We start from the raw sequence: 15887 nt of genomic DNA, 5'->3' as shown, positions 1-15887 counted from the left end.
TATAATAAACATGAAGCCCATCTATATATACTACAGTAAAGAATTACACACTGAATGTCCAAGCAACGAGCTACTCATAAATGGCTACAAGTGAAAGAAAAAATGAAGTAAGCGAAGGTACTAAACTCTCTCAAACATACGTGACATTCAAATATCCCCACCCATGGTGTAAAAGCCTACAAAAACAAGCTAGTGAGGCATCTAGGGGGACACAAAGCCTAGTCTTTCTGATGTATAAACTACACCCCATTCTCTGTTCTGGCGGCATAGCCATTACCGCCATTCACTCCATTCCCGTACGCGGGGTATTTCTCAGAGCTAGTCCTTTTTCTTTTGATAACAATGAACCAAGTAAAAGCTTCCAATATAGCTGCAACGACGCCCATGAAAATCAGAATTCCGCTATATATCTTCTTCCACTTCTTCTCTGGGGCCAAGATATCTAATCCCTCGTAGATGTTGATGATGCTTAGGATAATGACAGAATACCCCACAGAATGGTGGTAGATGTTCCAATATAACCTGTATTTGTGATCCTTCTTTGGCCTCAAAAGCAGGGCAAACACCTACAGCCATGTAGAGCAACCGTAAGAAAGCTACAATAAACACACTATAAAGCATGGTTGAAGGAAAATCGTTACATGAATTATTTACATGATGCAGTAAAAGTGTCCCATTTAAGATGATTTTAGTCCTGCTCGGAAAAAGGCAGAGGCAGAGCTAGTTAGGACAAAAGTAGGCATTATGCGAAAAGCACTGAGAGGGAAAGAAGTTGAAATTGTTGGCAACATAGGGCCTTGATGTTACATATTAGAATCCATCAATGCATGTCATATTGCCTACTCACTGCCATGATGACTAACTGATGTGCTACTTAATTGTTAAATCACCAATCATCCCTCACATTTGGGCTCGAAGGTGAATATCAACGACAAATTCAAACTCAAGACTTAACTTTAATACCATGTTAAATTACCGATTATCACAAAAACTTAAATTGATAAGGACAGTGAATGCAATCATTTAATTAATACTTTAACAATACTCATCACTTATACGCGGTCACATGAGAAATTTAGAAAAATTGCTTCATACGTTGCCTCATAATATGAAAATATGGAGTACCTGAAGTGTTCCAAGGCAGAAGAGGGTTATGCCGATGTTCCTATGAGTATCATACTGAATAACACTAGAGGCTTCGCTGCCTAGTTTTAGACCCGTTGCCCACCCGGCAACCCCAATAGCATAGGCAGAAGTTTGGCAAGCAACATGCAGGTAAAACCATGCAGGATTTGCTGACTTGAACACCTTTAGGTACCTAGCAATCATGGCTCCCAAGGGCATCAGAGTGCCCCAACTAACCGCGTTTAGTACTCCGTGAACCTGAAAATATTCAATCCAAATATTGAAACAATGAGACCTATGAATATAGTTAGAATCCAATTGAAGGGTATGTTTGTGTTCTGTGTTCTGTTTTGTGTTCTCAACTCGAAGTCATTGTTAACAAACAACCCAAAACATAAAACTGTTCACATTTACGTCCTATAAGAACAATTTTGCAAACCAAAAACAAAAAACTTTCCCCAACTGTTCGTGTTATTGAGAACATGTGAAAAATGACCAGAAAAGAATCTTGTCTCTGTATAGCTAAGAGAAGAAACAGGGTTGCCAGAGGGGATAGAATTGAGCACAACTACATATTTGCCCCAGTCTTAGAACCATTACAATGATTATAATTATACAATAGATTTATTAACAATGATCTTTTTTTCTTTTTACTTTTAAGCTTCAAATATTAAGCAACAAATGGCCTTAGAGATTGAATTACTTACATTCTGTCTTCGTTGCCTTGAAGTGAGTCCGCCTCCTGCGGAGGTTGTCGCCTGATCATTCAGAAAATCCAGAGAGCCCGCTGATTTCATATTTGCTGAACTTGAGGCGGTATCATGGCTCATAGGACTGTCTCCACTCAGAGGACCCTCTTGCCAGACTTGGTTCACCGTTGTCATGCCGCTACCAAGCGCCAGTGTAGCAAATATCGTCATCTCATTGCTATTCTCAAATGTTGCAGAGAGATTTGAAACCGCAAAGCTCAAAGCACCCTCTGCCAACGTAGTTCCATAACCAGACACAGGGGATGTGTATACATGCATGACTGAACTGGAGTTTTGATAGGCCACAAGGGCTTGTGCTCCTATCATTCCTGTTCCTGTAGGGTTGATGGCCCAAGCAACCCATCTCGAAGTTGAGGTTCCAGTGTGTCTATACGCAATATCAACCTTGTTGGTTGATTGGTCATAGCTCCAGTGAAGGAAAGCACTCAATACAGGAAGGTCTTGGCATGAGGTGAATATCTTGTTGCTAGAGAAAGCATAGCTCTTGCAGGTTTGAGCGAATGATGAGGCACATAGAGAAAACAGAACACAGGAAAGCAACAATGTTGTCAAACCTTTCCCCATGGTGAGGCCAATACAAATTAACGTAGACGACTTTGATCTATGCCCAGAGATCAATCCCTCAAGGAAACCAAAAAAAAAAAAACTTCTCTGTATCTGGGTATCTTCTAGATGATACAAAAATTATTTCCAAAGGTATTTTCTGTATCTGGGTTTCAAGGCTTTGGATCAAAAAGCCAGATTCCAAAGAGGAGATGTGTGGGAAAGAGAGGAAGGGAAGGAGGGTCCTAAATAGTTTTGGAAGAAGATGGTGTTTCTGAATTCTGACTCTGTTGTATTTGCCTTGCTGATACTCCAATATAAAGAAACTCTGAGATTATAGAAATACGAAAATATTTAGCAATCAATGGAAGAAGTCAAGGAAGTTTGTTTCCTTCTAACTTTAGAAAAGTCTCTCTCTCTCTCTCTCTCTATTGGGTTGGCCTTCAAGTCCAACCACTTTCCCTTTCCACACCAGCTTTTAGGACACCTGCAAGTTTCCAAGAAACCAGCAATGGGGATGGCCAATTAGCCATCTTGGTCCCACGCGTTGAATCAGCAATGAGGAAAATAGAAGTCTGCAGAACTGTTTGTAAAGGCATCCCCTAATTACAGTTCAACCCAACACCTACCACGGGCAAAGAAAATTGCACCACTGGTGTCAGGTCTGATTATAGAACACGGCAATTTGCGCGTCGATTACTTCTGGAAATAGTAATTATCATCCGTGACAATTTAAGACCGTTAATAAGTCTGCAAATGAAGTTATTTTTGCTAATAAAAAAATAAAAAAATAAAAAGACTTAATCAAAAGACTAATCTGCGTCATTGCTTGTAAACTAATTTTTTTCTTCTAATTTAATATTGCATGTTAACTAATTAATTGTCTAATTGATGGAGGTCGTGGGAAAAGGATCGTGGCGGCAATTTGTATTGGTGTATCGGGTTCAGATCGTTATAAGATATGTATATAAAATTGTATAGAAATTATTAACCCTAAGCAGGATCTTCTCCAATTTAATTAAGGAAAATAAAAAAATTCAACTTATCGTTTAAATTTTGTTTTGTTTTATCTAACAATGTCCTTAATTGACTGAATAACATATTCACCGTTAAATCTCTAAAATCTAATCTAAATCTTAAAATATATCATTTACCTTTCAACCATGTGCGAAGACTATTTACATTTATAAAATTTAATCTGATTTATTACAAACACAATTAAAAAAAAAATATATATATATATATGTTCTTTCTATTATTAAACCGAAAAAAGAAAATGAGAAGAAAATAATTAACGTGTTGACTTGTATTCTTTTTCAATTTCACACCGCGGAATTGCGACCGAGTATTATTACAGCCGTATATTGACCAAAGCGTTACACACGACGTGACGACGCAAGAGCCATATTGGCGGGGTCCACATGGCGTCTTTTGTCAAGCTACGCTAAATATGCGTCACGATCCACCGACGTTGCCTTGATCCGACGGTGGTTCTTTAAGCAAGAGGTTCGAGGCTTTTTCCGATATACATTTGGCTGGGAGTTAGGGCGTTGGGGTGTTTGGTAAACTAGATTGATTATTAATTATACTTTATTGGCTAGAAAAATAATTAATATTTGAGTAAGGGCAATTTGTTTATATTAAAAACTTTATTCAATTTATGTAGCATATCTAAATATCTAAATATCTAATTCACTCATGGCCCACAGTTTTGATGAAAAACCATCAAATGAAGAACACCACCCTTTTTTTTTTTAATTATTGTAAGGGTTAAATATGTCAGACCCGTGTAGTTTAAAGACTTTATTTTTTACTATTTGTGGTTTATTTTATATCGTAAATAGTATCTCGTTTATGACTAAAGACAGAGATAGTACTTTCGTCAAAAAATTGACAAAAGCTCACGTCAACACCTCTAAGAAGCTGACACGTGTCTTATGCCTAATTAAAAATTAAAAAACTTAAATAAATAAGCCTTAAAAAATAGAAAAAAAAAAAAAAAAGGTGTGGCTCCATGGCCGGTTTGGAGGTGGCTGAACCTCCCCATGGCCCTTGGGGTGGTTCAGCCACCCTAGAACAGCCGGTCTGGGGGTGGCCGAACCACCCCCTTGTGGCCCATGGAGGTGGTTCGGCCACCCCCGCAAGACCAGAGAGAAAGAGAAAGAGAAAGAGAGAGAGAGAGAGAGAGAGAGAAGTTTAGGATTTAGCCCTTGAGGGTGGTCGAACCACCCCCAAGCCAAACGGAGGTGGCTCGAGCCACCCTTTCTTCTTTTTTATCTTTTTTTCTTCTTTTTAGAAGTTTTTATTGTTTTTAATTTTTAATTTTTTTAATTTTTTAATTAAGCATAAGAAACATATCAACTTCTTAGAGGTGTTGACGTAGACTTCCGTCAATTTTTGGACGAAAGTTTAGATGGAGGTACCATCTTTGTCTTTAACCATAAACGAGGTACCATCTACGATACGAAATGAACTATTGAGAAAAAAAAAAAAAAAAAAAAAAAAAAAAATCTTAAACCTCATGGGGCATAAACATATTTAACCCTTATTATAATTGGTTTCTTTTTTTAAAAAAAAAAAAAGGTAATAAAATATAACTTGTAACTGGGGACAAGAATCATGTGCTTCCACGTGGAATGATAATTGGGTATGAATGTAATCCAATGACATATCTCATTTTTTATAATACAATTATTCAAAGTTAGTTTGGACTTTGGAGTCCGTTTAGCTATAAAATCTTGCAGGCTAAACTGCAATAAAATGGTAAAAGATATTTCGTTTAAATTTGCATCTAAAAAAACAAAAAAAATAAAAAAAATAAAAAAATGCAGTTTTAAAATACATAAAAAAAAAAAAAAAAAAAAAAAAAAAACAAACACACACAAAACACTCTCAAATCTTATTAACAAACATAAACATGATTTAGCTATGAGGAACGCTTGTGTGGTGTCATGAAGCTCAGGGACAAATTTGCACAAATTAGGCAAGAGTCAACTAATCATATTTAATTGTTTTGTTATTGCATTCCAGGCAATAGAATAAACTACCCCCACTGCCCTCTCTCCTATGTTTCCAGCTTCCTAACTTGTATTTAAGAAATGCAAAAGAGCTAGGGCTAATTAATTAGGACAGTCCCAAGCTAATAAAAAATTCCCTTAGGAAATGCATATAAAATCAAAATAATTTTTTTTTTTTTTTTTTTGCTAGTTATAGAATCAAGAAATTAAATCATTCAATCACCTCTAATCAACTTAAATTGTCTGTAACAATATCTTACTCATGCACAATCTACAATGAATGCTAATAAAAAAAAAAAAAAATGCTGACTTCAATGGATAAGTGAGCTGTAGGCAACCTGACTTTGGACTAACCCACTTTGTAAGACATGCTAATATATATTAAACCAAAACCCCCTCCTACAAGCCACTTTGAGACTCAAATGAAACTTTACCAAACTTTAGTCTACTAAAATTCAACCACCATTTACCTTGTTTATCACATTGAGTATGATGGTTAGGAGCAAGTCATGGTAGGTAACTTTACCATGTTATATGGATTTTATAATATCAGCATAAACATCTTATACAACTGCTTTAAAAAAAGAAAACTATACATCTTAACTCCTTTTGCACCACCACCCGGGGAATTCCTCCCTCCTCCTTGGCACCCTCCTCCGCCCGCCTCTAAATGGGAAACCTACAACACCTTATGCATATCACTTCCCTCCTCTGCCTTCTTCTTTGCCTCTCCATAACCGGTGCTCACTCTTTTGTCATCAAATGCTTCTCCACTAGGCATCCCCCAACTCTTAAAGCCAAGCACTCTCCTCCTCTTGGAATGCCTCCAATACCCACTCTATGCACACTCCTATAAGATCCCAAGATACCATCCATGCTATGATGTCCAAGTCTATTTTGGATGCATATGCGCAGAACATACTACAGTCCATTCTTACCGAGGCATCTTTTCTTCTGACCTCGGTTGGCTCCTCAAAGATGAACGGATACATCTTTGTTGTATCCAAGTTGTCAAAGTATGAATTAAATTACTAAATTCATCTCTTCCTATGAGTTTAAGCTTTTAGGATAAGTGGTGATTTAATATGGTATTAGAGACAGAGGTTCTGAATTCGAACCCTGGGTCTGTCAATTCGACTCCCAATTAATTAAATATTTCACGTATTTGGCCTGCTAGTTAAAATGGAGTTTGAGCCCACATGTGAGATGAACTGCTAAAGTATTGATTAAATTTAGTCATTCCTATTAGCTTAAACTTTTGGGATAAATGGTGATTTAACACAAGTCGACTTTATCTCTCTATTGTGGATTTTTTTACTACCGCCCCTTTACTTAGCTTTTGGGCCAAATATGTTGTGCCGGGCCTTAAGCCCATTACTTTCCCATGTGATTTATAAGATACGTTATGCTGGTTGGATCTACTAGATCAAGACCTCTCTTTTGTACTTGTTTCTTTGTAATGAATTAGATTTGCTTAGTAAAGAAAAACCATATATATCTTAACTATTTGGAAAATTATCCCAAACTCCCTAGGTTTTCACCTTTTGCCTATGAAAACTTGGATTTTTTTTTTTTTTTTGGTTCAAATAAGGACCTATGATGGATGTTGTTTGCCAAGGAGGTATGTCGTCCAACTCTCCGTCCAAGTTTTAATGGGAGCTTTGCCAAGTGGCCTATTTTCTAGGATTGTACAATGGGCCGTTTTTAATCGACGTACTGCCGCTATCCGCTTGCCCACATGGGTTATCGGCAAATTTTCAGCCCCTAATCCCAAGTGAGCGGATTCATATTCATTATCCAACCATATGCCGATGGATAAGCTCTATGGATAATATATGTCCGCCCGTCTACCCTTGTGTGTGTGTGTGTATATTTCAATTTGAGGTCTTTTGCCTTATGCTCTCTCTCTCTCTCGCCACAGCATTGCTCACGCCTTCTAGGATTTTTTGTCAGCCGTCGCTCTCAGCCACTCTCCTCTCTTTCTTCACCTTCTCCTTTGTCAACCGTTAATCTCTCTTTATCTTTGTATTTGGTTTGCCTCTTTCTCTCTTTCTTTTCTATCTCATGTTCGAGATTTCAAGTTTAATATTTTGACTTTTTGCAATATGGTTTGTAAAAATATGTGATGTAATGTTGCTTGACCAACAAGTTTGTGAAAATCTATGATTTTTGCAATATAGATTGTGAAAATATCTTCTTTTATTTATTTATTTATTGTTGATGAAACGTGGCATTTTTCATAAATTTGTGGTGCACAATGGATACTCACGATATATAAACCAAATTATCTATTCACTCGTGGGTGGATACAAACGACTCCCGCCTCGTGTGAACATGCAGACAGATGGCTAAATTCACTCTTCGCTAGAATCAATACGAAGGCAGATTAGAACTGAAATCCGCTCGTAGAAGGCGGTGTACAGTCCTAGTACTATTTTACAAAAAAAAAAAAAAAAATCCAATGCATTGTTTGTTAAAAGGTGAAATCCCAAGGGTTTGAAGCAATTTTCCTAACTATTTTAGATAGGAATTCAGTGTTTCACAAAAGTTGAAAAGTTTGAAAAAGACAGATTTACAGTATTTTTTTTCCTAAGCAAATAATGAGAAATTGAAAATTACAAGCAGAGAGCCAAAGAAAATAGACAAATTTCTTGGAGTTTTGTCTTTTCTCATACGTTCCTAGAAATTAAATGGATTTGACCAAAAAAAAATCCGAATCTCAGCATCAGCATCAGCATCCATTTCAGAAAGTGACAGCTGGAGAATTTGTAATATTAAAAAGGTGGGGATCCAAGACCCACCACGTTGTCTGACCTTCTAGAACTCTTCCATGGCCGTGCAGGCCTGACGTCACGGCGACGGCAGCCGAAATAGGCCATCCATCCCATACCAGTCCAACTACGAGAAAGATTCAAATATCTTGACCGAACCACTCAGTACGGCCGCCCATTCTGCATCGCATCATGAGTTGTTTTAAAATAATAGACTGTTCTTTGTCGTTCAATATAGACGGAGTTGTTGAGTCATTTACGGCTTGTTTGGCCTTTTTCTCTTTATTTATTTAAAAAATAATCTACTTCAAAATATTTTAATTTTATATTATATCAATAATTTTTTTTTATTATTTAAATAAAAAAAATTAATTACAAAATAAATTTTTTTACCTTATATCACATCTATCACTTCCAACTTTCATTACCAATTTCCCTTCCCTTATCAAACAATGCCATAAATTAGGCTTATATTATTTCATTTTTATTATTTTTAATTTTTTAATCAAAATATCTTTTATATATATATATATATATATATATATATATATATATTTAAAAAAAAAAAAAAAAAAATAGTGTCATCTCATATGGGGAAGGGGGACGAATCTTCACACCAAAATATTTAAAATTCTTCCTTAAATTTACATATTTTATAAATTTGTCCCCCAAAATAGTATTTTTGTTCCCCTTTGTTATTATTTTTTAGTTTTGACCCCTCTTCCAACATAAAAAACCTAAAATACTCAATTCATTTAATTTTCTTTCGGACTTTAGTTCCCTCCAGCAAAAATGTGAAATATGATGAAAATATCTGTAATTATTTAGGTTCACAATATTTATTTTGGCATCACAAGTTAAATGATTTAATCGTTTATGATTGCACCATTAATGTTTTGGCGTAACTCTCAGCATTGTTGTTTGAAGCTTCAGGAGATCTTGTTAAGAAAAAGAGCCCACGTTCAAAAGTATCAGTTTTCATGGATTCTACAGATCGTATTTAGTTTATTTGCTAGTTGTTTATACTATTGTGTGTTTGCGGTGCTATGAGATTAAATTTAAGACTTTTTATTTTTTTTTATTTTATATATATATAAACACAGATATTATATGTATCTATGTGGCTTAGCATTATTTATATAAGTTCGTCTCTCTAACTTATCAAAAAAAAAAAAATGTTCGCCCCGATACCAAAAATCTTGGTTCCGTCCCTGCCTGAACTCTCCGTGGCAAGTCATTGGACTTGATCCTTATCCATCCCATATCAACATGTCACATTTCACTGTTTTAATAACTTCTCACCAACAATAATCTTTCTATATCATTGGCTTCTTGCACGTAAACCCTGTACATTTTCTTAATGGAACCAATTATAGAAATTGGTGAAAATGTCTTCTCACGCTAAGAGAGTTATAGGCCACCTACAAGTTTCCTGATTCGTGGTTGGTTTATCAAACAGTGCTCATTTTATGGACTAGGCTTTGCTGTTGAGTTGGTGGGGAAGAGCTGTTGCATAATAGGAGAAAAGTAGGACCATGGAAAGATGATCACGCAAGAACTAAGAGAACTCTTCATGGTATATAAAAGCCCAACACTTTCTTTGATCTCCTTACAGACTTGTACAGTTTCACATCCACACCTTTGAGTACTTCTCAAATCTTGGCTTGATTGATAAAAAGTAACCACATCACAGAGGTAGCAACCACTTCTGTTTCATTAAGACTGGCCCATTGGCATCTTCAAAACCAAAAGATGGTTTATTCATCTCTGCAACACTACCCAAATTAGTTTTTAAGCTTAAATTTTGATCCCCCCCCCCCCCCCCCAGGAAGCACTTAAAGTTTGAGTCTCCAATGGCTGTAACCTCCAGAATCATGCTGATGACTTGCATCATCGCCTCACTAATCTATATTTCCACCACTCAAACCTGCTCAAACTACACCTTTTCAACTAACCAAGTATTCAATTCCTGCATCGATCTTCCTGTACTACATGCCCATCTGCACTGGAACTACATTCCATCGACCACAAGCATTCATATTGCTTACAGGGCAACTCAAACTTCTACAGGATGGATTGCATGGGCAATCAATCCGACTGGAACAGGGATGGTTGGATCACAAGCTATTGTTGCTTTTCAGAATTCTAGTGGTATTATGACAGTTTATACAACACCAATAACCAGTTACACCCCTTCGATGCAACCGGGGACTCTCAGCTTTTCCGTTTCAAACTTCTCAGCAATATATGCCAACAATGAGATGACTATCTTTGCTGTTTTTGGCCCACTAAAGAATGGAACTACTATTAATCATATCTGGCAAGCTGGAAGTTCAGTTTCAAATGGCATCCCTCAGACTCATCCAACATCGGGACCCAATGTCCAATCAATGGATTCACTGGACCTTCTTTCAAAGTAGAAACAAATATTAAACTTCAAAATGACTGTGTCCTCAAGTTTGTCTCCTTCGACTACAACTATCTTTGCAAGTACATTGACTTTGGTCCTTTGTTCAGTCACTACTCTTGCTATGACTATATTCACCAAAATTAGTAGCTTTCACGTGGTTGTTATTGTAGACACTGCAGATCTAAGAATATACAGTAACTTCCACATTAATGTAACTGGCCCTGTCCTACTATATCTCAGCATCAACTAGTTGCAAATATTCTCATACAGATATTCCACATTCCGCAAAAGAATTAACACGCCCAGTTTATCCAAGATACTAGCTTAGACTATAGAAAAGAGGATCAAAGGGAAAAAAGAGCAGGTATCACAGTCTAGCAAAAATGATCTATCAATAATCCCTACATTCAAGTGAACTATCCTTTAACAAGATGAATAGTTTCAACCTATTTACGGTCCAAACATGCATAAACAGTGACAGAAAAGCTTATTCTCTAATATAGATAAATCAAATGAATAGTCATGTTCTTTAGAGCTATATTACCTATATTCGAGTCGAGCTGAACCGAGCTTGGGTTGCAGGATTCGGCTCAAATACATAGAAAATAGGCTTGAGTTCGGCTCAAATTCGAGCCAAGTTTTGAAGGTTTGTTTAAATTTGGTTCGTCAAGAGCCTGGCCAAGTTTGGCTCAAATTATGTTTACTATGTTAATATTTATAAACTATAATTACAAAATCTTATATTTATAAAACTATTTTTCAATATATATATATATACGAGCAAGCTAACAATTTGAGCCAAACAAGTCAAGTCGAATTTTTACAAGCCAAGCTCACAAGCTTTGAACGAGCTGAACCAAGTTTATACAACTACGTCTTATTTAATATACGACTAGATTATTGTGTTCATAAACAGCTTATTTATTTTTCGAACCAAAACCAAATTGAGTTTAAGCGAGCCAAGTCGAACCGAGTTTACGAGCAGCTAGGCTCATCTAACACCCCTAGGCCTATGTATGTGTAATGACATTACCCAACAAATTCAGCAGCTCCTCATGCCTGGGCTTTGTTACTTGTAACTCCAAAGTCACCTGTCAAGTGAGTACGGAAAAACATATGTTAAATAGAAGGATTCAGCAGAGGACAGTTGAAGTTCTATGACACACACTCAAGCATCTTCTGCCAACGTAAAAGTTTCTTCCTTCGCATAGTTAGGAAACATAAGGTCACTAATTCAGCAAAAACTTACAGCTCAGCATGTCTATAATCATAAAGTCATATCTCCCCTCTGTTTTGAAAACAACTGACGGGGGCCAAAAGGGGTTAATAAACAGAGCTTATTCCCCAGTGGAATGAAGAAACCAACTAGTTATGAGGAAACATAACTAACCACATGGTAGATCCAGTTTAATGTAGAATAACTTGCCCACTAACTGTCAACCAACTAGCTTGGACAATTTCTCTTCTAGTACTGATTTTACATGATTAAATAGATCCAATCCATTAGATAATGGGCTCCTAAAATATTCATGAAACTTACAAGACAGAAAATTTTTGAGAACTATATGATCTGTACAGACCGAAGCTGCCAAATAGTGTAATTTGAAATGTATAGAAATGCCCATTGTTAACAAGGTGTGGACTATTACAAGGTTGATAATGGAGGAAGAATATTTTCTCTCATTAATATCAAGAGTCAGGTGGCTCCTGCTTCCTCATAAGCTAATGAAAACAAAGGCAAGCATAAACACTTTTTTTCTTTTTTTTTTTGAGAAAAGCAAGCATAAACACTTGGTTATGTAAATGATCTGGTTCAAGTTTAGATAACTTCTTTAGAAGCCGATACAATGACAACTGCATAGATGCATGGTGATATAGCTTTGTATTCTGGTCTTCCAAAAGATATAATATGCTTACCTCTTTAAAGATTTCACTATAAGAAGCCTCTTTGAATCCCTACACCAATCGCAGGTGAGTTTAGTCAGCCTTACTAAAGGACAAAGTTTAAATGCAAGTATCATATGTTGTCTACACAAACAAGAAAAAGTGGATAAGGGGTCGGGAGGGATTAAATGCAGATCATCCATATGTAAGTACAGGTGTGGCACTTCACCTGCATACAAGAGTATGGGAAGTTTTTATCTAAAGAATGGCTAACTTTGCATGAACGAGAAGAAATGAAATTAAATGCACGTGAAAGCGAGACCAATTTCTGAAACAAGGTAAGAGAGAGAGAGAGACCAATTTCTGGAACAAGGTAAGAGATGCTCCGTTTGAGTCTCCAATTTTAGCGCGGAAGATGCAGATCCCTAAGTTCTCAACTGCAAAGGCCATCATAATCAAGATAGATTCCTTTCCAAGTCCTTTACCCCGACTATGCTAGCAAGAGGAAAATGATCAGAAATAAGATTGAGAGGAATTATATATATGTATATATATGATAGTATAAGTACTAATAAAGCTTTTTTTCCCTTTTCTTAATGGGTCAAAATATTATAAATTCCACAGCTATTTAAAAAAGAAAAATTTCAGATACAACTTTCAACAAGGAGTGTCAATGATCAGCCTATCCTAATTGCACTTACCACAGATAAATTGACAACCATATTATAAAGTACATTCGTTATCATATTTCTTGCTAATCATCGGGTCTGGGATAATGAAGAAGGGTTAATACAAAACATAAACAGAACTAGAAAAGATGATATTTTGGAGCCTGCCCATTTGCCCGAAGATCCTGCTCCTGCAGCAGATTCTGCTCCCCCATCGGGAGTCTTATCCTATATGAACATAAGATTGGATCTATATAAACTTGGATGAAATCTACGTCTCTAAAATCTGAGTACTTGACTCAAGAAGAAAAGATGATAACAACAAAATCTATAATAAAAATAGTAATTGTTAAAATATTAATTAAATGATTAAATTTACCATTTCCTATCAACTTAAGTTTTTTAGATAAGTGGTGATTTACATAGTATCAAAGCAAAAGTCCTGATTTCGCACCTGACTCCGTAATTTATCCCCTGATTTCAGTTAAATATTCTACGTATTGGACCTCACTTCTTGAAGAGAGTTTGAGCTTACATGTAAGGAAAGTGTTAAAATATCGCTTAAATGATTAATTCTCCGTTTTCTATCAACTTAAGCTTTTAGGATAAATGGTGATTTAACAATGATAATTACCGATGGAAAGTTAACGCCAATAAAAAGGTCTACACCTTCACAATCACGTGAGACACTTTTTTCTTTTGCTAAGTATTATTCCAAGTTCACTCCCAAAATCTAAATACATCTATACATTCATACAGACATAGATGTATACATGTTTATTTGTACCTCTACATAAATATGGTACACTCCACTTGCTGCATGTCGGAACTCATTAAAATAACTATATATGCTGTATTCACAGCTTCCCTTTCCTAAAGAATTATTAAATGCAAAGCAAAAACAAGAAGGAAAATAAGTGAAACCCAAATCCCAGCATAAGTGGTATGACCGAATGAATATGTTAAAATTACTTCGATTGAAAATGCATATAAAAGAAGGCAAAAGGAAAGGAAAAGGCAATTGGCAATGATACAAGCACTTCACCCACTAAATTAGCTTCTGTTTATCATCAGAAGTAAGTAAAGGTCAGTTTACCTTTTCGGTTCAGCAATCATTATCTCAATTTCTGCCATATGGGGATCATCCAAGTCGTTCATGTATAGGTTCACATCACCAACCATGGCTGGAAAAAGAGTGTAATTCTAGTTTATCTTAAGTGTTCAAATAATTCACTATATTTGTATATGGGAAGCTAAATTTACTTATTCAAGTGCAACTTTTTCATCTCGCAGACTGAAAAAGTGAGATTTTTATATACCCCAATTTCTCAGAAAACGAACAAAGGGTTATTAGCAAAAACGCTGCAAATTTAACTGACCTTCAACATGGGGGTCTCCATGAATGAACTCTCCAACGACCATCTCCTTATCCAATACAATGAAAGTCTGCTCTGCAAAACCCACCCCCAAATCCTTAATGATTCCCACACAATAAACAAACCCAATTTAGCCCGTGCCACAAGAAATCCAAAACACACCCATATATACAAAGTACAATCAAAACCGGGGAAACCCAACTGAGTTTTATGTGCATAAACCCATGCCCAAAACCTTAATCATCATCCATCCAAAAATGAAACAACATATTCACAATCATTTGGTGCGCTAAAAGATCAAATATCAGACACAGAGAGAGAGAGAGAGAGAGAGAGAGAGAACTCTGGGGGTCTTGGGTCCAGGAGAGCTGCATGTGGAACTCCTGGTCAAGGGTGAGGGGCTCAGAGCCGGTGGCTTGAAGGAGAGCCGGGTCTTGCATCCACTCATGGTATTTTGGCACGTGTGCTTCCATGTACGGTACCATCATCACCTTCTTTCCCTCCAAACTCACTCTCTTTTTCTCCATCTTTTGACTTTTGCTCGCTCGCCCTCAGTTTTTCGCTGCTCGCTCAAAGCCCATTGTCTTGTCCCACAGGCCACAGACGCAGAGAGGCAGAGAGATCTGAACGCCTTGTCGTCAGTGCTGTTCCTTCTTTCAAATGAACGACCCTCGGTCCGCCCCGTTTTTCGCCAGCTTTTCTCATTTCTTCTTGCTCACGCAGAACGACATCCCGTTTTTCACCTATTCAAAGGTGGAAAATAATTTTTGTACACACTCACAATGTGTGTATGACTCATGTATCTGGGACCTACGTGGGATGGGTCTCACACCCATTGTGAGTGTGTGTACAAGATATGTGTGTGCAAATAGGTTTAGGATCTTTTACAATTATTTATCAGAATTCGGATAGGTGATTGTAAGAGATCATTTATGAGTTCTACTTGACTAAATTAAAATTGGATTGTCCAACCACTTATCCAGTCAGGTGAGTCCCATAATTGATCTCTCACAATCACTTGTCCGAATTCTCTCAAATTCGAACAAATAATTATAGAGGATCCTGATCCGTACAAATAACACAACTCTTTAAAAGTAAAGAAACGTAGGTGTGGTCCATGTGAATATTATATTCCTATAGGATCCGGATATCTAAGTATTTTGTTGTGGTTTTTTATTATTATTATTGGAGAGTGATCCTTACATTCACACTACACAACAATGACACAACACCAAGACACAATGGAGTGGAGTCCATGTGTGAGCCGAGAAGTAATTGTTACACTCACACTCCACAACTCTAGCACTCACACCAGACACAAGG

At 36.6% G+C, this 15887-nt stretch overlaps 3 protein-coding genes across 4 annotated transcripts; 1 reads left to right on the top strand and 2 right to left on the bottom strand.

Annotated features, from left to right (window-relative positions):
* LOC133860657 (cytochrome b561 and DOMON domain-containing protein At5g47530-like) lies at nucleotides 1-2807 on the bottom strand. The gene is made up of 3 exons (XM_062296234.1): nucleotides 1833-2807; nucleotides 1126-1383; nucleotides 1-566 (listed from the first exon to the last, which is right to left on the bottom strand). The coding sequence occupies exons 1-3, from the start codon at nucleotides 2457-2459 to the stop codon at nucleotides 240-242; spliced, it is 1212 nt and encodes a 403-aa protein (XP_062152218.1). The 5' UTR covers nucleotides 2460-2807; the 3' UTR covers nucleotides 1-239.
* Nucleotides 2808-9841: 7034 nt separating this feature from the next.
* On the top strand, nucleotides 9842-10851 carry LOC133861475 (cytochrome b561 and DOMON domain-containing protein At5g47530-like). The gene has a single exon (XM_062297268.1). It carries the CDS (start codon nucleotides 10080-10082, stop codon nucleotides 10644-10646), a length of 567 nt encoding a protein of 188 aa, XP_062153252.1. The 5' UTR covers nucleotides 9842-10079; the 3' UTR covers nucleotides 10647-10851.
* A 577-nt stretch (nucleotides 10852-11428) lies between these two features.
* LOC133859365 (GCN5-related N-acetyltransferase 9) lies at nucleotides 11429-15208 on the bottom strand. 2 transcript variants are annotated; one of them, XM_062294755.1, is made up of 6 exons: nucleotides 14908-15201; nucleotides 14568-14639; nucleotides 14285-14372; nucleotides 12878-13010; nucleotides 12554-12592; nucleotides 11429-11727 (listed from the first exon to the last, which is right to left on the bottom strand). In XM_062294755.1, the coding sequence occupies exons 1-6, from the start codon at nucleotides 15089-15091 to the stop codon at nucleotides 11647-11649; spliced, it is 597 nt and encodes a 198-aa protein (XP_062150739.1). In that variant the 5' UTR covers nucleotides 15092-15201; the 3' UTR covers nucleotides 11429-11646. The 2 variants fall into 2 exon arrangements, with proteins under 2 accessions (XP_062150739.1, XP_062150740.1); XM_062294756.1 differs by lacking the exon at nucleotides 12554-12592 and having other exon boundaries at nucleotides 14908-15208.
* Nucleotides 15209-15887: the final 679 nt, after the last annotated feature.

This window comes from Alnus glutinosa, chromosome 2 (genome assembly GCF_958979055.1).
Source record: "Alnus glutinosa chromosome 2, dhAlnGlut1.1, whole genome shotgun sequence".
NCBI classification, from domain to species: Eukaryota; Viridiplantae; Streptophyta; class Magnoliopsida; order Fagales; family Betulaceae; genus Alnus; species Alnus glutinosa.
Note: the sequence above shows the minus strand (reverse complement) of the source record. Positions and strands in the feature narration are given on the sequence as shown.

Bases quoted from the DNA above. Each gene is read 5' to 3' on its own strand.
- LOC133859365 (XM_062294755.1), bottom strand. From the start codon at position 15,091: ATGGAGAAAAAGAGAGTGAGTTTGGAGGGAAAGAAGGTGATGATGGTA. The intron at 14,640-14,907 runs GTTCTCTCTCTC...TGGGTTTTGCAG, and splicing joins CTGGACCCAAGACCCCCAGA to AGCAGACTTTCATTGTATTG. The intron at 14,373-14,567 runs GTCAGTTAAATT...CTCTTTTTCCAG, and splicing joins TGGAGACCCCCATGTTGAAG to CCATGGTTGGTGATGTGAAC.
- LOC133861475 (XM_062297268.1), top strand. From the start codon at position 10,080: ATGGCTGTAACCTCCAGAATCATGCTGATGACTTGCATCATCGCCTCA.
- LOC133860657 (XM_062296234.1), bottom strand. From the start codon at position 2,459: ATGGGGAAAGGTTTGACAACATTGTTGCTTTCCTGTGTTCTGTTTTCT. The intron at 1,384-1,832 runs GTAAGTAATTCA...GAATATTTTCAG, and splicing joins CAAGGCAACGAAGACAGAAT to GTTCACGGAGTACTAAACGC. The intron at 567-1,125 runs GTACTCCATATT...ACATGGCTGTAG, and splicing joins TCTGCCTTGGAACACTTCAG to GTGTTTGCCCTGCTTTTGAG.